At 40.0% G+C, this 24,408-nt stretch overlaps 1 protein-coding gene across 1 annotated transcript in view; it reads left to right on the top strand.

Annotated features, from left to right (window-relative positions):
* The first annotated feature begins 1,140 nt into the window (after window positions 1–1,140).
* The window catches only part of ALDH1A2 (aldehyde dehydrogenase 1 family member A2), a 55,666-nt gene continuing 32,398 nt past the window's right edge, over window positions 1,141–24,408 (top strand). Inside the window, exons 1-2 of the mRNA XM_082769363.1 lie at window positions 1,141–1,292; window positions 24,294–24,398. Coding sequence (XP_082625489.1) covers window positions 1,176–1,292; window positions 24,294–24,398 — 222 coding nt within the window. The 5' untranslated portion in view covers window positions 1,141–1,175. The remainder of the gene's footprint in view (window positions 1,293–24,293; window positions 24,399–24,408) is intronic.

Below are 24,408 nucleotides of genomic sequence, written 5' to 3'. Positions count from 1 at the left end.
AAAAGGTCGTGTGGCGTATTTCTTCTTGCTTTGTTTGTGCCAGCCTGGGACAGCTGCACGCTTGGGTGTCCTTTCTCTGTTTATCTACCTGCAACGTTATAACTGCAAACACACGGTCTGCAAACACGGGATCCGATCGCTTTCAAAACCTTGGGCGTGTTTGCAGCAGGAAAGCGAACTTGGTGATTTTGCCCGAAGTGCCAAAAATCGCGGGCACCTCGCGTATTTTCTGCCTGGAAGTTCCGACCAGAGAGAGCGTCGGGCTTCGGCCGCACGGTGCCGACACCCATCACCCCGCCGGGGCACGGGCTGCGGCCGCCCGCTGCTGCACCCAGCGAGCTGGGCCGGGGGCCTCGGGGGTGGCCGGGGCACCGCGGGAGGGGAGCGAGCCCCGGGGCCCCCCCGGGCGGCAGCGGCGTGCGGGCGGCGGGGGCCCCCTGCCGTAGCGGCGGGCGGCGGGGGGCGCGCGGCCGGCAGGGGGCAGCAGCGGGACGGGGACCGCGAGCGGCAGCGGCCGGGCCCGGCGGGGCGGCGGGGCGGCAGGTAGGGCGGGCAGCGCCGGGCAGCGCCGGGGAGCGGACAGCAGCCGGGCTCGGCACTCCCCTCCCCTCCCCTCCCCTCCCGGCCGGCGCGGAGGGGCCGCGGCCCGCGGGGAGAGCGGCGGGAGGCCGGGGGCGGCCGCCAGCCACGACCGGGGGGGGCGGCTCGGAGCCCGAGGGGACGCGGCAGCCACGGGGAGCGGCCCCGGCGCCGTGCCCGCGGGATGCCCCGGGCCGGCTGCTCCCGGCGAGCGGGGAAACCGAGCCTCGGGGCTCCCCCCGCGGCGTCTCCCGGCCCCCGCTCCTCTGGAGAAGCCCCCGGCGGGCGGTGCGGGGCCGGCGGGACCCCGGCACCCGGCGGAGTCTGCGGGGAGCGGCGGCTGCGCCGCGCGTGTGAGCGGGGCTGTGCCGCTCTCGCCCTAGGTAGGACGGACCTGCCCCCCTGCCTCTGCCCCCATGTCCAATAAGAGCAGCCCCGCCGTGACACCTGCCTATATACAGCGGCCGGCAGCAGCATCTTCAGCGCCGGGCTCTCGAGGCGGGGGGGGGGGGGGGGGGTACAACCCAAAGCACAACACAACATCAGGGCAGAGCGGGGGGCTCGGCTGTACTATAACCCCCCCCCCCCCCAAGACTATGACTTCCAGTAAAATTGAGATGCCAGGGGAGGTGAAGGCAGATCCTGCAGCTCTGATGGCATCTCTGCATCTGCTGCCTTCTCCCACTCTCAACCTTGAAATCAAATACACCAAGGTAAGTTGTGTTCATTTGTTCTGGCAGGGAGATTCATGGCTTTCCCTCCAAAGAAGGGATTTTGCTTAAAATCAATTTCAGTCTGCCCTAACCAACTTCAGCTCTGAGATCAACAAACAAACAAACAAATAATAATAATAATAAAAGGCAAGGAAACAAACAAACAATATATATATATGTATAAAGACTGCCTTGAATCTGTAATATGGGAAACAGATTTTTAGCCCTCTAATCATCTGAAAAAGCACAGGATAATAGAAAATCAAATGAGATCTGTTGGGACTGGCTTTGCCACTTCTCTTTAAATGTAGCGTTTTCTACAGAGCTGTTGGGCTTTTTTTTCACAGTGCAAAATCACAGGTCCTCTAATGTTTTGGTTGCTTTTGATGTAATTCAGAGGAAGTTGCTATACGTACCCATATTTCTCAATCAGAAAATAAAAATGTTTTCTTTCTTGAATTAGCCTGTGTACCCAAGGGACTCTTTTACAATTCCTCGAGGACTCTTAACACTGCCAGGTTGTTACAGCACTGGAACAGGTCTCTTTACTAACTTCCTGAATAAACCTTGAACAGTATTGCGAGAGGGGATATTTTTTCCTACTAACATTTCAGAGTAATTTTCATGAAGAGGGGGTTAACAATCAACCCATTGGGTCAATGTAGAAAAATCTGCTGCTTTTCTATGTTATATTATGGGACTACATTGATTTTGTAGATTAAAATGGACTTTAACAATGGTCATTTGTTTGTCAATGCAATTTGAATGTATAAATTTGTTTTTATGTTTTGAATCTTTGCATCTTCAGTACCTTTAATTAAAGAATAATTTCATTTCTATTGGAGAAGTTTCAAATGTGTGAACAGGTTACATTGTGTCAGACTTTGTTTCTAATTGCTGAGAAACTTAAAATAAAGCACATCAGCCCTGGGAAAAGGTGACAACATTTTTATCTACTGGAAATACAACTTCAGGAGCTTTAAAACTGATAGGAAATTCATTTTGACCAAGGTAGTGTATTTTTTGTCTTCCTTATCATCACTTGGAAAGCTTTTCATCTTTTCTCTTTTTTTAAGTGGGTGCCAAAATTAATTTGTCTTCTAATTTGTTACAGCTATATCATGTTCTAGAAGCATGTTTCAGAGGAAAATCAACTCTTAGATTTCGTTACATTTTAATGAGAACTGCAATATGCAAATTTAAAGATGCAGGTTTTCTTGCATATAATTTATTTGAAAATGGTTTAAATAAATTAGGAATGTAGTTATTTGAGGTTGTGTGGTGTTACACTTTGGGAACGATGATATTATGCAAACAGTACTTGGCATTAATTTTATTTATTGCTGGTTTCAGTTTAAAATAAGCCTCAGTGGGTAATATCTGCTAGTAGTATCACAGTCGGTTTGCACAGAAAGTGTACTTGCATTTCTTCATTTTAAAACTAGAGAATTCGTTCAAAAATCTTTCAAAATCAGAGCAGTCATTAACAGCCATATCTTCTTTGTGAGGATGTAAGCTGGACAGTAACCTTTAATAATTCATTGTATATACTGCCATCATCTCAGAAATATGTAAGTTGTTACACATCTTATCCTACTGGAACAAGTAAAAAAAAAGTTATTTGTTTTCAATATTAAACCAAAAACAGCAGCAACACGTTTCTTCTAGACTTAGTTTTGAGGTATCAGGTAATTCCTTCCTGCTTATGAGAGAATGGGGTTTAGGACAGGTATTGAATATTTCACTTGGTATATCCTCTGTCTCTGTTTTTCTGTCTCTTTCTTCCCTCCTTTTTCTCTGCAGGAAACACAAGTGATTTATAGATAATAGGAGTCTTCAGTTTGGAGTCTTGTCTTGGGCAGGACTTTTATCCAGGATCCCCTTTCCCACCTATTACAAAGAAAAACAATCAAAAATGAAATAATGGATTGTAACTTGATTCTTTCATTTGGGGGAGTGGTCACTTCATGTCTTAAATGCCAAACAACTGCCATAAACAATAAATAACATTAGACTAAAGAAATTTACCAAAAACAAAACCAAAAAACCTCAAACCTTTTAAAATCAGACATCTGTAAGCATTCCTAGCGGCCTCTCTCCTGCTTGTTAGCTGAGAATTTTAAATACACACCCAGGACCCAGAATTCTTGAACTCTTTATTACAGCTGTCTCTGAATGTAAAATCTTAGCCATTTGGGATATAATTCCTTTAAAAAAATAGAGGTACCTGTGGACATTGAAACAAAGTAAAGTAATTTTAAAAATATGCTTTGCTAATTAAATGCAATTTTTGAAATTCTAAAATTGGAAAATAGTTAAGACAATTTTGTTAGGACAGAACGTATTAAAGTTCCAGGAATCCCTAAACAAGATTTGTTGAGATGTGTAATGTACAGTGGAAAAAAAATAAGACTACTCATTAACCTTTACAATATTGCAATATCCTTGCAAAGACTATGACAGTTTATTTCAAGAACACAGATGGAATACTTCCCATGTATTTGCAGTTTTCATGTATTCGATTATTTAGCAGAATTAATGGAACTTCTGTGATATTCCTCTGGGCTTTCTGAAATGAGCAGAAAACTGTGTTAAGTCCTTCTGATCTGTTATACCTGATGTAGGACACCAAGGCAATGTAGTTTTTCATTGGTCAGAAAAAATGTATCCAATTAGTGATGAAAATTACATGATGCCTGTTTTTATATTAATATGTGCAGCACGCTGTTGTGACTTCAATATTGGGAGTCAGTCTGTGCTTCTTTAAAAAATGAGACACTGGAAATATTTTTCCCACATTTTAATACTTTGGCATGGTCTCTGATAAATAATGCATTTTAGATGTGCATAATAATAATTGTTGAATACGATATGCAAAGCCACATTCTGCACAGGCGTGAAGATCAGTGTTCTGACACACAGTTAAGTTTTTCTGTGTGGCTGACAAGTACTAAAACTGATACATGCAAGATTCTCTCCTCTTCATTGTGATGACTCTTTAATTCTTTACTTCTTAGTATTAATATCTGCAGAGGAATTGCTTCTACAGTACAGAGGATCTTCAGTATTGTATGGAAATAGATTATTGCACAGCCTTGTGGCACACTGAGCCCCTCTTCAGACCTGTCAGGAGCTTGTTGGCAGTGCTGTGCTCCATAAAGTGTAGGTAGGAAGGCTTGCAAGGGGGATACAGCCCTCTCCCTGGCAGCAAATTATACTGCTACAAGTATCAACTTTGTGCCAAAAACTCTCCCAGAATGGGCTGCTTCAGAATTATCAGCTGGGTGAGATCCACCACAGCCTGAAATCCAGCAAGGACAGCTACTGGCATGTTCTGTACAGCAAGCCCTCTTCTGAATTGATGGCTCTGAGAACCTCCTGGCTTCTGAGGGAGATCAGAGGGTTCCAAGCTTAGCATTATATTGTTGCCCTGCTCCTTCATGTTCTTACGAAACTCCATTCTGAGACTTGAATGTGTCCCATGTGTCAGACAGTAGACATGGAACCACTCCTATGGCTAGAGCCCTTTGCAGTGTTTTCTTCCCCTAAATTCCTCCTACCTCCAGAGGCAAGAGGTGTTTTTGCACGATGTGGCTATCCTTCCAGTCTGACGGTATATTCAAATCTGCTTTATAAAGTACTTTCTTAATAGTTTTAATAAGTGATACTGACTTTAAAAGACAGCTAGTATAAAGTGAGGACCTTGTGGTTCTGTTGTGTTCCTAGCTCTGTCACTACTTCATCTAACTCAGTGAACAAACACACTCAGCTTGCTTCATGTTGGGGACACTAATCCAGCTGGGTATTTTAAGTTTTGTTTCTTCCTTGCCAACTGATCTAGGCCTGAGAAAAAATACCTGAAGAATTTTAGCGTAAGGAAAAGTTTAAGAATTGCAGTCTTTGAGAGCATTTTGTAAAAAGTGCTCTAAAGTGATGAAGTTACAGCGCTGTGGCAGTAAAGAGGTACAGACCTGTTTGTATACTAATAACCTGTGAGATGATTGACAGCCGTATTTTCTGACCAGTGTAAAAGGGTTTGCCTCTACTCTTACACCATCGGCTGAAACCAGTTCAGTTTCTAAACACAGAGCAGGTAAACTAGCCAGACTGTCAGCTTACCCAGTGCTGAAACTAACAGTAGACAGCAGTTTGCATTAAGTGTAGGCAAACTGATCCTGAGTAAACAAGAACTAACAAATACATTTCAAATTCTTGTATAATAAGCATTATGGTTTGACCTGTTTTGTTACTAAGTTTCTGTTTTCATTCTCATTGTGCTTTATTGGCATTGCCAAGAAATGAATGTTATAAAACATTGCAAATCCTTTTCACCAAAATTTCCTGCATGTGTTTCCCAGATAAAATTCTAGGCTGACATTAAGATAGGTGGTGAGAAATCTGCCTCATTAAAAAAAATGTGCAGAATCTTTTTCATTTTCTGAACTGGAGACAAGTTTTGGCAAAACTTATTTAAGTAACTGATGAATATGCACTATTTCCACCTGTCTTTCCCTGAAAAAGCTCACTATTTGAATGCTTTTCTTTTGAAGACAAATTCAGTGAGTGATAGTTGAAGAAATTAGCTAGCTTTCTGGTTAGCTCGGTGAGCACTGTCCGGTTACAAGAGAAGCACAGAAAATTAGAGATGGTTGTATAAAAAGTAATCAAATAGAATAGCTACTTCCTTCACTTTGTGGAGCATTTCAGCACCTATGCTGACACTATGTGTCTCTCTGTATTGTAATATGTTAAGTTTTATTGTATATACTGTATTTTCATTTACCATTGTTTATGGCTTAAATTTCTCTTGTAGTGTGTGTGTACTTTGTGGTTGGTATTACAACACATCAATCCATACAGCGATTGCACACTACTTATGCACTTCATTCCAATTAACAGACTGAATATAGGACTCTCTCTTTCCTCCCCACACTACTGTAGATAACTAGTATATTATTGAGTAGGTAGCTGTTGTAGCAGTGGCCTCTCACTGTGCTGAATATTAAGGAAAGATTGAATCTTCAAAGAAAATGCATACTGGTTCAATGCATCAAGCTGTACCGGACAACACTGCTGGCTAGGGGAAATTATCTTCTCTTTGTCCCGGGGATAATGTCAAATGACACACTGAAAGATAAGAGCTATGTAGTAGGTGTTTTTCTAATGTTTGCAAAAATGTTTATAATTTCAAATCTCCCAATACAGAAGTTGTATATATTTATTTGCACACCAAAGCCAGGAGGTCAGTAATAATGAAAACACATGTCTGAGTTGAAGAAGAGCCAAATTCATACCTCTTTTCTGAAGCGAACATAGCAGAAACTTGAGTATGGATCCCTACTTTCTGACTGTAGGCAGGTCCCAGCTTTGGCTCTGTCCATCCTTGGGAAGAGTCTCTCATTCTCTCCTGTTGGATAATCCACTTGTAATTACTTATTAGGATGGAACTTGGCAGCCCAGTGGGCAGGACAGTCATGCAGGAAAAGCAGAATTCAGGTCTCTGCTCCCGGGATACTCTTGATGTCAGACAGAGCAAGGATTTGATCTAAAATCTATAGATATGTATAGATTGGACTACTGAGTTGGAATAAAGTGTCTTGAACACACAGTTTAATTCTGATAAAAATTATCCATTCCACTCTGTCTTTCAGAAACTTTTCCCACAGAGCTTCATGAAGCGTGATACATTTCCATATTCAATTTCTGTCTTGATGTGTCTGCATTTTCTGATTTAAAAAAGTCCCAACAGTCCCAGAATTCCTGATAATCTGGGCTCAGCTAGCCCATCTCTTTGTCAGTGCGAGACTGTTCCCTGCAGACCTTAGTGGGCTCTGCCAGTTTGAAGTTATTTGCTATCATAAATTGCTTGTTCCTGCAAGCACCATACACTGGAACCACTCTTACCTATTCCTCTTCCCTTCTTTACAATGCATGTTAACAGTTGCCTTCAATAAGCGAAGTGTAGACATTGCAGCTCATTGGGAGCATATCACCATCTAAAAGTAATACGAACCCTTCCTTCCAACACACTCTGCCTTGCACTTAGTACCTCTGGCAAATTTTATCTACCCCCAAGTTGTCCAAATAGCTTTTAATTTCAGTACTAGCAGTCCTCTCTTCGGTACTCAGATTAGTCTGAGTATTTTTATCCACAAGCTACGTACCTTACTATTAATGATCTGCTAAAGCAGGTGAACCATGATATCGATTGCTAGTCACAGTAATGAAGGGGCACCTTGCTATTAACCTCTTTCCAGGGAGAATTACCCATTTATTTCCAGTCTTTTTATCTTATCTCTTAACCGCTTTTTAATCCATGGCAGAACTTTATCTTTCACCATATGGTTACTAACTTTCCTTAATAGCCTCTTGCTAAGGACTTTATCATCAAAAGCCTTTTTAAAGTCTAAATAAATTATACCTGCTGATTCATCTCTGCTCCTCATTTAACTAACTATCTTCCAAGAAATCTCACAGGTTTACAGAGATAAATGACAAAAGATGAGTTCATTGGTCCATATAATAAATTCTTTGTCAGATCCTACATGAAGTCACATTTCTTCTATTATAGTTTTGCAGCTATCTTTCTGCTAAGACTGAACTGTACTATTTTGCTATTTATTTTTTTGCAAATTGTTTGATTCTCTCAATTTCTAAAAAACACAACTTTTTATCTTTTTTTTTTTTTTTTTTTTTAAAGAGTAGAACTTACTCTCTGAAACAAGTAACCAAAACATCAGCTTTAGTTCATCGGAAAGAAATGCATTCATAAAATGGATTTACACAGAGACAGCATTTTAAGGAAGCTATGTAAATGTAAACATAAGTATGTTTATGTTTATAGATATGAAAAATGTTCAGAAAGTTATCATTTTGTCCAAGATTTCTGAGGATTCTGCTGAGGAATCCTCAGACAAGTGCTAGCATCCCTATTCAAACACAAATAAGTACATAAATAGCTATGTGAAGACTTATTACCAAACATATATATGTATATATACATAAAGAAAGATGAGGTTTAAAAATTATTGCCATCTAAGGACCCAATCATTCATTACTTTTATTATTATTTAAATGAATTGATGAATTCCTGTTTGGACTGCATACATGTATTTGCAGTTGGTGTTTGTGGTTTTTTTTGTTTTGTTTTGTTTTGTTTTCCAAAACACAAGTTCTGCGTTTCAGAGTTTGTCTAAAAACATATTTCTAACAACCAGCATTGTCTGTTACTTTTAACAGAAATCTACCTCCACGATGTAAACGTGACACATCAATTTTAAGTTATACAGTGTAACTAAGCTTTAAATATAGGAACGTTTCATCATGAGAAGTATGATACAGGAAGCCACATCAAAGTGTTGGGCAATATCATTGCTCCAACTGTCAAAAGAAAAAAAAAGGACTCAGTTCTCGTTCACTTGAAATCAGTTCCTCTCCCAGAGAGCCTAGTGAATTAGATTTTTACCTTATGACTTGAAACACAATGCATTCCAGCTTTGCTGGACTGAAGTGGGAAAACATTTCAGAGCAGAGAACTATCTACATCAAATTCTGTGACCCACGTGAAAATTTTTAAGGTCAGTTCAATCTCAGTTGACCACAGCTGGAGGTTAAAACACACGGACTGCGCTGACCGCTCAAGTATATAGACCTTCATCTGTGAGGGATTCGTGGGTAATCAATACTTTGAATTGTACCCAGAACCTAAAGGGAAGCCGGTGGCACAGCTGTGCAGAGGCCAACAGCAGGTGTTGTGGTTACAGAAAGGATATACTTTGCTAATTTCCATGTGGATTTCCAATATGCCCCCAATTTAAAAGAAGTGAGTTACTAAAATTCATTTGGACAGTTGAAAAGACATAGGAAGTGGTGCATGGAAGAACAGGCTGCGGCCTCAGATGGAAGCAGGATGCCAGGAAGACACTATCCTCATGTTGTGCTTTGGTCATCTAGCAATGATTACACAAAACCCCTCAGTTTTGACTCTAGTTCTTAGAAGTGCTTTTCCTTATTGAAATTTAAACACACATATTTACACAGGCAAAGGCTGCACTCTAAAGTGAAACTGATTTATTTCCAAAGCAGAACTATTTACTTGTTTTTCAGGTAAATGGAGGTGTTATTTAACAGTCATATAGAAGCTAATCCTATCCTCATGTGAATAGGTCAGCTAGCCTTAAATGTGGCTTCAAGTGATTAGACACGGTCAGGTCTGATGGTCTACGTTTCATCTGAAATAGGGCCTCTGCACACAGAAGGACCTCTCAGGTCTGTGCTGTAGCATTGCTCTCTCATGCTTCAGTGGGAAGAACACCACTTAATACACCATCACCATCACCCTGGGATATCTTTGGTGGCTTTCACGCAATTCCTGATGCCTTAGCCTTGTAAAGTGGAAGAATTGAGATGAATTGGCATTTGGGATTTCTTTAAGGAACTGAAATTTGACTCTGCAGCACACTTGAGACTGAAGCACCCTGATCTTGGGCATGGTCTTCGGTGTATTGTTGTTGTTAGATTTTTAGTAAAGATGCATTCCCAGAACAAGCATTTTACCTGTCATCTGTGTACAAACTCGTGGTTCTGCTTGTCTTCCCTTGGCCATACAACTCATCAAATTCCAGCCAGAATAATCATCTACGTATAGATGATATACGTATTATATTTGGCTACGAATAGCCAAATTAGGACACTCCAAATGAGCAGCAATTTCTGGAAATATTTTCAGTCTCCGTTCTTTTACCTTTCATAACCAGGTTGTTCTAAAAATCCAGCTGCTCTCCCACAGACTGAATTTACTTATTTGTTAAACGTAGTCTTCTCTTGGCTGTTTAATTGTGTTATCTTTTTTGTATATTTTTCTTCAGTATATTTAGTAACAATTTTTCATTTTCAGTTTGTACTTTGCAGCCTTTTAAAGTTAGCACTTTCTTTCTGTCTTTCTTTTGGCCTGCATTTCCTCTGGTATCTTTCTGCTTAGCCACCCCATTTGTTTTCTTGCTTCTGCTTCCCACTTTTAGTCTTGGGAATGCAAATCTTTGACTCTTTCACATTCTTAAGCCTCCATGCTGATTCTATGGATTTTAATTTCCTAGCTTCAAGCAGGGAGTTTCTAAGTTACTTCCTTTAAAAAAACCTCCCCTTCTTGAAGTTTAGTATCCCAGACAGTAGGGCTTCTTCATGTGTTTCTCTCCTGCAATGAAGCTGAAATTATTTATGTGGTAACCATTTCTCAGGGGTTCAGACACAATTTTTAGTCCTTGACAGGACAATGTCAAATGTTGTTTAGATTAGGATATAGAGAACTGTATGCCCACTAGACACTCTCAATGCAGCTCTCACTGACCTAACATACAGTTACTGTTGCACTCATCTTTTATTGCCTTCCTGTTCTTTTTCCACTTCAGCGTCCCTTCAGTTGTTCTAATCCAGAAGTCAGTATTGGCTCCTGCTGTTATACTTCACGACCTATGCTGCCTCTACATCCATGGATGTATGTTATGTCTCTGGCTCCCAAATATTTCTGTTCCATAGAATATCCATGGAAATCCTTGCATACAGAGCTAATCCCCCCTCTACAGAGCCTGACTTGTCCTCTCTGCCTAAGTTTATAGCTAGAAATCGTGGTATGTCTCTGATAATTCGCATCCCCTTATGTTCAAAAAAGGCTATTTCTTTTTCCTCTCTGTGATACAGTCCAGACCACCCATTTTCACACTTAGGTTTCTTATGCCGGTTTATTGGCACTTGTGCTTTTATTTCATAACTGTAAGATGACCTAGATGAAAATTGTTATCTAGTTAGTTGAAAAACCCTGTAAAGTCTTTTCAGCCTAACCACTAAAGCACTTCCCATGACATTGCACCTCATTCTCATTTACCACTCTGCCAGTGTTAAAAGTCCTTAAAATAGAAATTACATTTAAACTAGCTTTAATACTTCTTTACACTGTCAAAGTCATATGAGGAAGCATTTATGTAACTGACAGTTGGATGCATAGAATTATTTTTTTAAGAACAATTTTGTTATTTGAAACTTATTTGGAGTTTATTTTAAATGTTCTTTGCATCCAGGCATAATAAAAGCATTGTCCTCATTCCAGTGAGTATTTTCAAAACTTACCAGTATACCATAACATACACTTTTTACATTTACTCGTGTGTCTTTTTGGTTGTAACAGAAGTAGTTTATTTTTGAGTAGTTAGAAACTATCAAGAAATTACCATCTGCCTTTCCAAATCAGGAGGTTTATTTTATTTTCTCCAGTTTCTTTGGTTGTGACATATGGTTGCAGCAGTCTTGTACCAGAATGGCCTGCACAGACCTTGAGAAACATGCACAGGTTTTTTTCAGGACATCTGGCTAAGCTTTCACATTTTCTATCAGTGTTGATGTTTTGTTGGTTTTCTTCTCTTTGTCTTTACCACACTTTTTTTACTACAGCTACCTAACGGCCTCTTCTGTCTTTTGTGATGTCTCTGGGATGCTGTTGTCCTAAGAGGTGATAATCAAGCTCTGTTTTTTCACTTGTCCTCTGAATCTGTGATATTAAATTAACACTAAATGTGCTAGCTGTGCTGCTGATGACCTCGTCTTGGTGTTCCAGCCCTTCGAGAGCAATTTTAAAGTCCATTTCTTACATTAGTAAAGACATTTTTAGCTAGCATCACACAACTGCAAACGTTAATATTCATCTCTTTCCGTCAAAGCTTTTAGAAAGCATGAATTGATTCAGTCTCACTGTAAAACTGGTGACGAAGTTTCTTCACGGATGGGGGAGTTTAAAATTGTGGGAGTGTAACCATGACCATCTGAGACAGTAGGTCAGTGGCAGAGGCAGGATCTCTTGCTAAACCAGCCAGACTACTAGAACAGAAAAACCTCTTTTTCTCTGTGCACTATTCTGGGGAAATGGAAATACAGGTGAATTTCAGAGGCAGTGTTTACACGTATACAATTATTATGCTCTTTTCTCTGCACTCACCTATGTATGTACACACAATATTGACAAAAAGATCTCTTCATGCTCTTTGCTCTCTTTCTTTGTCACTTGGAGCACTGGCTGTATCAGTTGTTGTCTCTCGTCATTCCCTTGAGTGTTATCTGGGAGGCAGAGTCGTCCTTGCTAGAAAATCTGCATTATGACTTGAGGTGAAGCTTGCGGCATTGCTTCCTTCTGTACTTTCCTCTTAGGAGAAGGATTTCCATCAGTGCAATGTGGAAAAAACACTGAAAGACCAGGTTGTTGCATCGGATTAGTTTCTTCTCACAGGTTTTGTTGCAGTAAAGCACTTCAACACAGAGAAAGAAGGCAGGCCCTGCTATTTAGATGACAATCGTGAGCCACGTGCAGAAGCTGCCCAGCAATTGGTGCAGCATAGCTCTCCCTGCCATCAGCCAAGACAATGGCTTTTAATGTTTGGATTCTTCTAGCTGAAACACAAGTGTGCTCATGCTCTTGCTCAGACTCATTTCATTTCTCTCCTTGAGGGAGCATTAGGACCAATCCTTGATAACTTATTTCCTGGTTAGAAGCCTTTACTTGCTTTCCTAGAGTGATTCCCTGTGACTGGGAACCTCTGTAGTCAGCTCTTCCAGCTGTTTGCCTAAATGGTCTTCAGGGAGACTAAAAGCAGTGAACCTGGAATAACAACATTTGACTTCAGCTAGGTCCCATGAGAATTTAGTTATTACTTAATGGATTGAATTGGTGACATATCTTATACCAGATAACTGCCAGAGGTTGCATGAAATTAACCTTTAACAAATTGCTAGTTATTGGTATACTCTTTACAGAAAGCTGGGTGACTTATGTTTGCAGTCATTAATACTGTTTTTCGTACCTGTACATGCCAACAGTATTTGCAATGTCTGGGTGAAAAATATCTCAGGTTTAAGTCCTGATGGTGGTTTTTAGCCATGTGTCATTGTGTTCACTACACTGAGCATAAATCCTGTCTTGTAAACAGCAGGGAGACTAATGAGATTTGCCCACATTCTGGTATCATTACAAGGGGCTCCAGCAGAGAAAAAGGGAATTTGGTTCGAAAGGAGAAGAGAACCACAAATTTTAAAGGAAATGGGGAAAAAAAAATCTCAGAACTATGTATATGAACATTGTTTTTAAGGAAGGCTTTTTATTGACAAGACTTATAACTTACTTTGCTCATTTAAGGAAATCTCTGTGTAGTTAGACTTTGTTTTTGCCTTAGTCCATGTTTTTAATGCTTCATGTTTGGCAAAAGGTGAGGGTCGTGTTTTTAATTTACATGCTCAGAGTTACTGGTCTGCTTCTATTTAAAGATAAGTAGATCTCATTTTTCATGCAGGCCTACATTTCTATATGGAATAGCTTTCCAACCATATATAAAAATGTGAAACTCTATTAAATACTGGCATTATTTTGCTACACCCTGAAGTGGTTTATTTGCTTGGGACTGTAAGGACACATCCCATTTTAGTCTTAGCACCACAGTGTACTTTAGGGTGTAAATTTGTCAGGTACCCAAGCACAGCAGGATACTTTGACAGCTTAAGCCCGGTTCTCTCCAATCAGTCTTATGAATAATAAAAAGTAGAACAGCCTATTCCAGTTCTGTATGTGTAAAGTCAGTGTCTAATCAGCAGAAAGAACTGCAGAAGAAATAAGAACTGAACTCTGAAGCAAAGGAATCTAGTTAAAGACTGCTTCTCTCCAGAGGAATATCCTCCAGTAAATAAATCAAGATTTCCCAAGCCTTTTTATTGAAAAGAATTTACAGCCTGAGAGATTTCATTGCAGTATTGAATAAGAGGAGAGGTGTAGTGTTCCTTTGCATCTTCTTGAAGAGCAAAAAGGTTTATAAATCAGACTTCTGGGAATTGTTATCTCACAGCTTCTTCTAACAAACACAACAATTTGTTTTAAAGGCTTTCACCAGAGATGTCATAAGTGGTAATCCCTGTGTTGTAAGTAGGTACTTAATGTGATTTAACTTAATGCTGATGATGCAAAGCTATTCTCCCCCAAAAGCCCATTAAGAACATCCAATTTTCTGGTAGACTAACACTCCTGCTCACTATCCTTGAGATAAGTGACTGTTTAACCAGGATAATAAGGAATAGTTTCAAACTGAGGCTGCAAGACTTGAGCAACATCTGGTCTTTGTGAAAGTTTAGACTTGAACACAAACTTCACAAGACAGATTTTTATTCTTTTAGGAGTAATTTGAAGTTATATGTACAGACGTGCATCCAGGCACTTACAATCACCTCAACGAGTGCAGTAGTAAATACAGTTATTTATGATACCTATTGGTAAACATGGTTTAGACAGAAAAGGGACACTGCAAACCATTTATGTAAACCAAATACATTGATGAGTACAGAGTTTGATTTCATGTAGCCTGAAGCGCAGGTTATCCAAGACAATGCTTCTCATAGTGCTTGGTTATTTGTTTGTTTGACTTTTTGTGGATTCTGTATGTGCAGAATGACATGAAAGGAAATGTCATTGGCATCATTTAACAAAGCATTCTAACAGTAGTATTTGAAAATATTCAGGATGCAAAGTACAAGTGAAGGCAAACTTACCAGGAGCTTATGGCTGCTCACTTGGGTCTAATATAGAGTTAGCACTTTGCAGGTCAGTGGCTCTGCTATTTGTCTCTGACCTAACAGATCTGGAGTTCTTCACATCAAAACCAAGTCTTGCTGAGCTGAGATCAAACGTGTTAAGGTAAGGATCTTGCCAGTGATTTATCGTGCCAGGGAGGGTGATCAGGCCATAAGGGGCCACTGCAAATGAAGTTGACATTCCAGCAATTTCTCATGTGTAAGGTAATTTTCTCAGATGGAGCTTTTAGGTTGAAAAGTATTTGTCCATTGTATTTTTCTGTGTTGCCTATAGTGTGAAATCCTAGGAGGAGTATATATTTACACAGCATAGCTGATTTCTAAGACCTTGTTCTTTGGTGATGAGCATTTAAAGGCAAACAGTTACCTAGAAATAATCTGCTACATTCTTTTAAATGGCAGAACGTCTCCCATGTACAAATAAAAAGATTGCCTTGTTTTATGTTGCACATAGTGAGCACACAACACCTGCAATGCACAAACAATGCAAAACACAGGAATACTACAGACTAATATTAACCTTGTTTATACAAACCCCTCATTCCCACAGTCTTAAATGAGTGCTTGTGGAAGGGTTTCCAGGATCAAGTTCTTAATAGTCACAACTTCATTAAAGTCCAGTGACAGCTCAATAATTGATTCTGTAAACAAATACTCCCTCCCCTTCTCTCCTGGTTTAATGGATTTGTAGAAATCTTTCATTATTTCATTTTTAAGTTGCAGTAAGTGCCACCAAATATCATATACTGCATAAAAGCACCACCATCCTTACCCATGTTGTTCAGTGATGGCTTTTCTTTGTTATCAGTAGAAAACCAGAGCATATACAATTTTTTAGGCATCTTATCTTCAGGAAAAAAAAAAAATAAATCTGATACAGCACAGAGCAAGACAGTATATGTTTTTCTTCAGCAATTAAGGAAAACCCCACAAGTGAAAGGATGAGTGAAGCTTGGGAGCTTAGTTTCTTAGGAATGCATAAAATATTACCTGAGCTACAGGAAACTGTAATTGCTTCTGTATTTTGCTACTAACAGTACAAAAAATTCTTCCTTAACTGAAAAAGAAAAAAAAAATTACTTTGAAGTTACTTTGAAAAGTAAAAATTACTTTACTTACAGTCTTTATGTGCTGTAAATAGGGCTGTGTTTTGTGGTTTTGTTTGTTTTGTGTTTTTGGTTTTTTTTTTTTTTCTTCCCACAAGTCTTAAGAAGACAGCCAAAATGAATGAAATGTTTGTGGTGGGTATAGTTCAACAAAAAATACAATCTGAAGTTTCTTCTCTTTAGGCTAATTTCCTCAAACAACCGGATGCAAAGTAGTCCCTTCAATGAGACTAAATTGAAATAATGGATGCTACATCAGTGTGGCACAGTGAGAAACTAAAATAGAAAAGGATATCATCACTGTTTGGTAGCCTGAGTTTTGTGCAGGACATACTTATGGGGAAAGAAAAAAAAAAAAAGAAAAGCCAAGTAAGCATGCTACTGCATGTTGTAAAGACTTATTTAATCTCCTCAACTAATTACTCAAACTTCCTAATTCAAAATCATACAAACAAAAACGTTTAGATAAGCCATGAGTCTTTTTCAAATGGGTGCCCCCTACAGCTTAGAAAACAAACATGACAGGTTTCCCCTGTCTGATGTGCTGCCATTTGCAAAAGAACAGACTCAACTCCCAGAAAGACAGAAGACTAATTAAGGCAGGAAGATAGGCAGATCAAACATTTGGTGTGAGGGACTTGGGACACAGAGGAGAAAAAAAATCATGTTACATTCCACTTTCACAGCAGACTGACAGGAAGTTTCGAGCCTTTTCTGATTCCATTTGCTGCACAGTGAACCTGCATTGCCCCACATTTCTCCTCCCACTCACACCCGGTTCCTAGCATACCGTTCCCAAAACATACACCAACTGTGAGTGGCTGGGGGCACCTGCGTATTTGTCCTTAAACACCTAAACAAAATGTCTGGATTAGCGGGCCAGCGCAACAATTGCAGTCCTTGGGGAATGCCTCCCTCTCCTCCTGCCCCGCAGGGACAGCAAAGAGCCAGAACTTCCACAGCAAGTGCCATCAGGTGCTAGACCATACGAATCCTCCAGCTTTGTGTCTGAGTTCATTTACACATGCTGAAATGTCTTGAGCTTGATGCAGTCACCTATTTTAAATACTCAGCTTCTGATCCAAACTCTGCTGATGTCAAGGACTGTTTGTCAAGGACTGATTTCAGTAGGCTTGGCTCAGGCATTGTTACTTGGAAGTTATATCCAGAGAAGATGAACACCCCATCTTCTCATCCAGACATGTACCCAGGGCACAGGACTCAGGTTGCATAGACATAATTCTGCCACACTGCAAAATACCTCTGCACTGACAGTGAAACCAGAGCAGCCTCGTTCGCTTTTGTGTTTCCTGTCCACTTCTGCTTTTTTGATCCTCCTGCTGTAGTATGTTTGTAAATGTTTAAAGTTCTCCAGGCATCTCAGTACACTCTGAATTTTAGACTTTCTTAAGTGAAATTTCTAGCTTCAGTTTATGAAGGAAACCTTCATTTATAGCAGACCATGTGTAGAGGCTATTGCATGGTCCTTCTGACTCCGGGCACCAAATGAGTTAAAAGATACAATCATGACAAATCCCCAAATACACACAGTTTTAGAAAAGAACTCTCTTTTGAGGGCAGGTGAGGTAGAGAGAGGGAAAGAGCCACGATGAACTAGAATGTCAGCAAAGAAACAGAAACGGGCAAAGAAGAATAAAAATCAGTCTGTTCTGGTTTTGTTTGGCCTTTGCAGACCTCACAGGCTCTGGAGTGGGTGTCAATTCTCCAGTGAAATAGCTTTGTCTCTGAGTATAAACACCCCTCCGCAGGCTGTTGCTGTTGCTTGATCCAGCTCCCACTGAAACCAGTTGGAGGTTTCCTGTTGATTAATGAGGAACGGATTGGACCTTTAATAGCTGAAAACCAGCTATAGCCATAGCAGAGTGCTTGCCAGAATTAAACTTAGTGCAAAGGTCATTGTTATTCATGTTCACTGTTACTCCTCTCAAAATAATTATAATTCCTCTACATTTGAACAGTATCTCATTACAAGAACCAAAGCCTGGGTCACTATTGCAGGAGCGATATTGCTCTGTGGTAACTGAAATGCAAACCATGATAACCATTTGTGGTTGTGTGCTCAAGCCAGAGTAAGCCTTAATATAAGCAGGAAAGTGATGCAGTCTTTGGCACTGCCCGATGAAAGGCTCGCGTGCTGACTGCCTTACGAAGCAGGACTCAGCACTGACACATTTGGGAAGGGCTGGCTTCCGAGTCCAATTTGTGAACTGCATGGCAAAGAGCATCTCAGTCCTACTGTTGACCTGAACGATCCCCTTCTAAACAGAGCACTGCTGCTATTCAATTGCTGACCAGTCCTCAGTCAGTCTGCTTCAGTTGGCTTTTGCTTTCCTAATGCTTGTTTATAAACCAGGTTTTGCTGGTTCTGTAGCCAGCTGTTGGTTTCCAGTCAATCCCAAGAGTGCCCCACAAAATGCTCTGGCTAGAAAGTAAGAGATTTGTTGTATCAAGACAGCCATAAAAGTGGAGGAAAACAAAGCCTGAGAAAATAAACAATCTGCACCTCTGATTGGCAATCCCTTCTACTTCATTCCCTTGCAATTGTACTAATCATTAGGGCTCCTGAATTGTTTCCAAAGGAGAGGAAATGAAATTGCTGTGATGGGAAAGGATATGAAATTTCCTGACCAGACTGAGGCACAGGTGCCCGGTATCTGTGATGTTATGAAGTATTTACCAAGGGAAATGCTGCTGCTGGATTTTTTGCATGCCTCTAAAATGGTTGTATGTCCCCCACCCCATCACACACACACACAAAAAAAAGCCTTTATATGTATTTTTTAATGCCTCCAGCTATGAGAAGATGCTGAAGGCTGAACAGCTGTGATTCTTTTATAAAGTACTTTGGCATCTGATGCCCCCTCCCCCATCCTCGCAGATTTAATGTCAAAGGCTCTCTAAGGAGGAAGCCACATATGAAAAAAAGATCTTTGATGGAATGAAACTATAACCAGCTACTAAATCAATTGAGTTAGGAAATTCCCATTCATTCCTCCATTCATCCAGAACCATATCTCCTGTGGGAAGCCATTATTATTTGGATGTTAAAATCTTCTTCCTGTACCAAAAAAACATTTCTGGAGCTGCAACAGTACAAAAACATTGTTTATTAAATTCATGGGAAAATAATTCCACCTCTAAAGAGCTGAAGGCTAGGCCACTGTCTGTCCACTGGCTGCAGTTCTTACTTATACAGCTGGAGAGTCTGAAGAAAATGTCTGGTGACATCATCACTAAGCAATATCAAATTAAGAATGCAGATCATCATTTCATTTGCACATCATTTGAGAATATTTTCAAGGAAGGAAATGAAAAGTTACATTGTTGCCACCTGTGTTGATTGCTCTTCTGACTTAAAGTAACCCAAATTACTTTTTTTTCCTATGTTGTTAGAGATGATACAAAAAAAGAGAGCAAGCAGGACTCCTCAATGAATTTAAGAATCAGCCCCCCCTTTCCAAATCCAGGGCTAGCCCCTGGGTGAATATAAGATGGAATTTGTAGTGCCAGAAAACCAAGCTAAGAGCTGTAAAGGTGGTATTATTTCTGTGCTGCATTTTAATTCTGTATTTATACACACACACGAAATGATTGTTGTATTGTACTTCCTCACTGGTAAATAGTGATGAAAACATAAAATCCTGCATATTTCCTCCCTGCTGTAAATTTTGCTACTACGGCATTGCAGATGTTTTGTACAAATCCCTTTCTCTTTGACTGTTTATCACTCCTATTTAGAAATGAATTACCTCCATAGTTTGAAATGAACACTAAGTTGCTAACCGTTAGCAAGCCAACTGGGTCAGATGGCTACTTATACAAGATAATGTATTTGCTTATTTGCAAAGCTTTATTTGCTTTGCTTTAAACTAAAGACACCTACTCGCGGCTTGATTTCAAAGATGATGATCGTACAACAATGCTATTGAATTCAATGCCCAGTGCTTTTTAAATGCAGGTCTTACTCAAAGTACAGTATATGATTTCCTTCCAACTACATTTCATCAGAGTCTCAAGTAACTTGAATTTTTACATGGTAATTCTAAATGTTCTTTTTCCTTTGTACACAGGTTTGTATGTTACGGTATCTCGTAAGCTCTGAACAGTCATGTACCCTATATGATGAGCCAGAATGCTTCCTTGGTTAGTCAAGTGCATCTCTTAAAGGAATCAGCAGTGGCTGTATATAAGTAACCATGGGCAGAATTTGAATCTAGCAATTACGTGGTGGCACCATTATCTTGCAAAGTTCTAAATACCAAAAAGTCTATGTAAGGCATGTGCGTATGAGGAAGAGGTTATTAGAGCCTGGGAGACAGTGCCTGTTCTTTTAGGAAAAGCCACATCCTCTCTACCTTTCATTTGGAGGGGAACAGAAATTACCAAGATACCTTTAGGATGGGTTACCTGTTGTGCTGTGAGGTACCTGCCTGCTAGGCTTGCCCATCCTGTGCACATACACACCCACCCATCCACTACCCCAGCTACTGCCCTGTCTTGCAGGGTGCCTCAGGCTGCACTGCTGGTGAAGAAACAGTGGTTACCCTCCTCTCTAGACTACTGGACACCAGCTACATCCAGATTCCTCATTTACAGGAGGCAGCGTCTCTCTGCCTGTTGGGTTTGTTCTTAGCCAAATGCCTGTGCTGACGGGGACACCTCAACAAAGCAGAAGGGTTGCCTTTTCTCTTACTGGTTGGACATTACTGCAGTTATTGGCTCTTCTGAGAGGAGATGGCAAACTCCATGTTCCTGTGTTCCAAAAGTTTTCAAGCGTTTCCTTCTTCCCTTTCCATTTTGGCAAAGTTTTGTTGATAGCACCCAACAGGCCAGATTATTTAACTACTCACAATACCGCATAGCAAATACATGACATACTATACACTTTTTCTTTTCCCTACTGCAAACCACAAAAGGTAACACTAGGACTCAAACAAAAACAAATTACCTCAGTAACTCCTGGAAAACTCAAGTGGTTAATCAGTTACCTTTTATTTACATATATATGCTTAATGCTGAATTAAGTTGTAAAAACCAAAGGCTGATTTATAGCCCCAGTCAGCCTTAATTAACATTGATTCCAGGGGAATAGTAAATGTGAATAGCCTTCACAATTGAGGTTGAACAATGAACTCACTGGGTGTTGTCCAATTTGTAGCATGATTTACATGGAAGCAAGCCCTTCTTTTTTCTGGGGTTATCCTTTTTTCATCTGGTGTTTTGGATGGGTTATATATAATCCATAGATAGGAACATTTGCTGTCAAATATTCTCTCTGATTTAGAGTTAGCCTTTACCACGGTCACTATAAATAAGGGAGGAAAAAAAACAATTTGAGGCTTTGCAGGGATTCCTTGTTCTTGCAATGTGTCATCGCTTGTCCATTTCATGGCATTTTTACGAAGTGGCCATAATGAAAGTCAGATTAAATGTACAGGATATATATGTTTAATCAACAGCCATTGGAGCCAGTAGTGCTGGAAGAGTTATAAAAGCCCCTGTGAATGCAAATTTATTGCAAAAGAATCTAAGTCTTGGTGGTAGGAATATCTGCTGAATGGTACTACCTGACACAGAACACCTAAAACTTTCAAAAGTGAATTATTTAAGTGTAAGGTTTTGCTTGTAAAGCCGCCAGCTGCTGGATTTCAAGACTTGAAACCATTCCAAAACATGGGACTAGGTACTTTATATGTGCACTAGAGTAAATACTCTGATTTTACTGCCAATTTAAATGTGCTCAGTTTACAGTAATGAGCTTGTATAGGCAATACCTTGTTTATAGAAAGTGGAACAGGAAGAAACTAACATTAACCATTAACAGTAGCAATTTCTCTTGCCTTCAACTCTAACTTTATGCCAAGTAGATCTTTCCCATGTCCTATCTGAAATATTTGCTATTGCTATTCTTTTTCTAAGCCTGTGGGATAAACGGAGTATTCAATAAAATATAGTTCCAGTCAACTTGCATTGCAACACTCTTGTGCAATTCCAAGGCACTATTTCTTATTTCTATGGTAAAATCTACTTCAAGAACCTAAACATGTCCTTTGTACAGGCAAACCTGATGATCAGGTGTTCATCTCAGCAGAATGTAGTTAACATTTATAAATCTCTTTAAAAAAGAGCAGATCACTTCTGTATAGGAAGAGCAGTAAATTGCAGTTGCCTTCACTTAGGTTGTTTCACTCAACCTGTTTTATTCTTTCAAGACAAGAATCTATTTCAAGAGATCACACAAGAAACCTATGTGTTTATGTACATAATGTAACCTTAAACAAACATCTTTACATCTCTTTTGGCCATCTGCTCCTGAAGCTGCAAGCTCTTCTCCCTTCCCCTCCCTCCTCAGTGTACTCCCCTACCATGCCTGTGTAGTAAACTCCACTGAACTCCACAGAAAGGATGTTGGTAAAAATCCTTCTTCCACGCAGGTCACAGATCTGAGTTCCTTTGTTTTCACTTACATATGATCTAAAAAATGATGGTGATACGCTGGAGGATTTTTGGCTTATGGTATTAGTCACTACAGATGACACCAATGATTCTTTTGTTGACTTATTTTGGCTGGTTGGCTCCAAAACTCATTTGTCTGGGTTAGCTCCATTGGTCTTATCAGGGACCAATACCTCAATTTGAAAAGCTGTGCAATCAATGAGCACAAAGACACTGCCCATAGTCCAAGGGGCTTACAGTTCAAGGACATGAACAGGTTCAAGGTAAATACAGTGTTCAAAGTAGGCAATAGATGGGAAATGATTCAGTGGGTCCTGGGTTCAATTACCTTCAAAAATACAAACAAAAAAGTAGAGGGAAGATGGAGGATAAGTTTACTTCAGATGGACTCTGAAATGGACAGAAGGACATACAGCAAAATGGTTGAGGTTAGAGGTACAGATACAGAAATGCAATGGAAATGTAACCATGCAAGTAAAAGTATGTCATCATTAGTTTCTGTGTGCAGTTGTTATATCTGCAAGGTTTTTCTGAGGCAGGCACAAGCTCCTTCTGTCCATGTCTTGAGTCCACTCTGAAGCGGAAGCTACATGTATGTCAATGCAGTTAGTGGGGCACCAAGCCTGAGCCCTGATAAGAACACAACTACATGGCTTCCATTTGGCTTGGAGCAGGCTTAACAAGCTCATGTCTCGTAACAGAAAACTCTACAAATGCATCTCTGGCTTCTCATGCAAATATGAGTGTGTAGCCTCTTCACTTTCTTTAAAATGCATGGGCACCCCCGTGTCTTCATCGTGATCTTTTATTTTACAGACTCATTGGTGTTGCAACTTTTTATCTTGGACTTTCTGACCATGTCTTCTTTAGTGGCAAAATTCCCATTGATATCAGTGAGGTCAGGGCTTCCCCTTCAGCATTTGAAGCTGTATTTCATGGCATGCAGCAAAACAACATCAATAGCTGAAATCCAAGGCAGCCGTATGGTTCCTGAACTATGTGAACAGGTTCATTCTTTCTCTTAGAAAGATTTCAAGGGCAGGAAGACTCTGAATACCAGGAAAACCTTTCACTTGGTCATTTTTCTAGAGTGCCTTATTTCATATTTGCTGATAAATAATTGCATCCTGTTCTTGAAAGTCATTCAGTAGAACACTTGTATGTCCGTAGTCACCAGTAAAAATCTACCGTAACTAAATTTGTCGTTACCTCTGCCAAGACAGCTGTTGTCATCACCATTAAAATTCAAATTTGGTTTGCCTATGACAATTAAAATGATGTCAACATGGAGGGAATTTAACCATTTCCATTGCTCCAAACAGATAAGCACATTAATTCTGTGCTGCAAACCATCACTGTAGCCATAATCAACTGACTGTGTATTGAAGAATGGTGATGTTTGAGATTATTCAGTCTTGACTGGTTTGTATCAATGACCAAATGTTTACTTACTGAGATGGGTATTGAATGATTACTCCAAACCCTTGTCTTCGCTCCAGCAGTTTCAAGGCTTTTTTCTCTAATACCAGTATTTCTTTCTTTAGTTTATTGCTTACAGTGCTTGAATTAAATTTTAATGTCAAACTAGTTATTTAGAGTTCAACGTTGCTTCTACAATGACACTACCACAGAATACAGAAAGGCATCATGGGCTGAGCCTGAACTCTTGAAAACTCTAATTCTCACAGTCATAAAGAAGCTTTAGCTCTTTTGTATTAGGATCTGCAGCCTTTCCCAGAGTTTGTTGTTGTATGCTTTACTGTTTGTTTATGCAGGGGGACTGATGACTTTTCTCCTTTTCTAGATTTTTATCAATAATGAGTGGCAAAATTCTGAAAGTGGGAGAATATTCCCAGTATATAATCCAGCAACAGGAGAGCAGATCTGCGAGATCCAGGAAGCTGACAAGGTAATGCATC

This window comes from Aythya marila (assembly GCF_965140915.1).
Source record: "Aythya marila genome assembly, chromosome: 11".
Taxonomy (NCBI): domain Eukaryota; kingdom Metazoa; phylum Chordata; class Aves; order Anseriformes; family Anatidae; genus Aythya; species Aythya marila.
The sequence above is the reverse complement of the archived record's forward strand: the minus strand, read 5'-3'. Positions and strand labels throughout refer to the sequence as shown.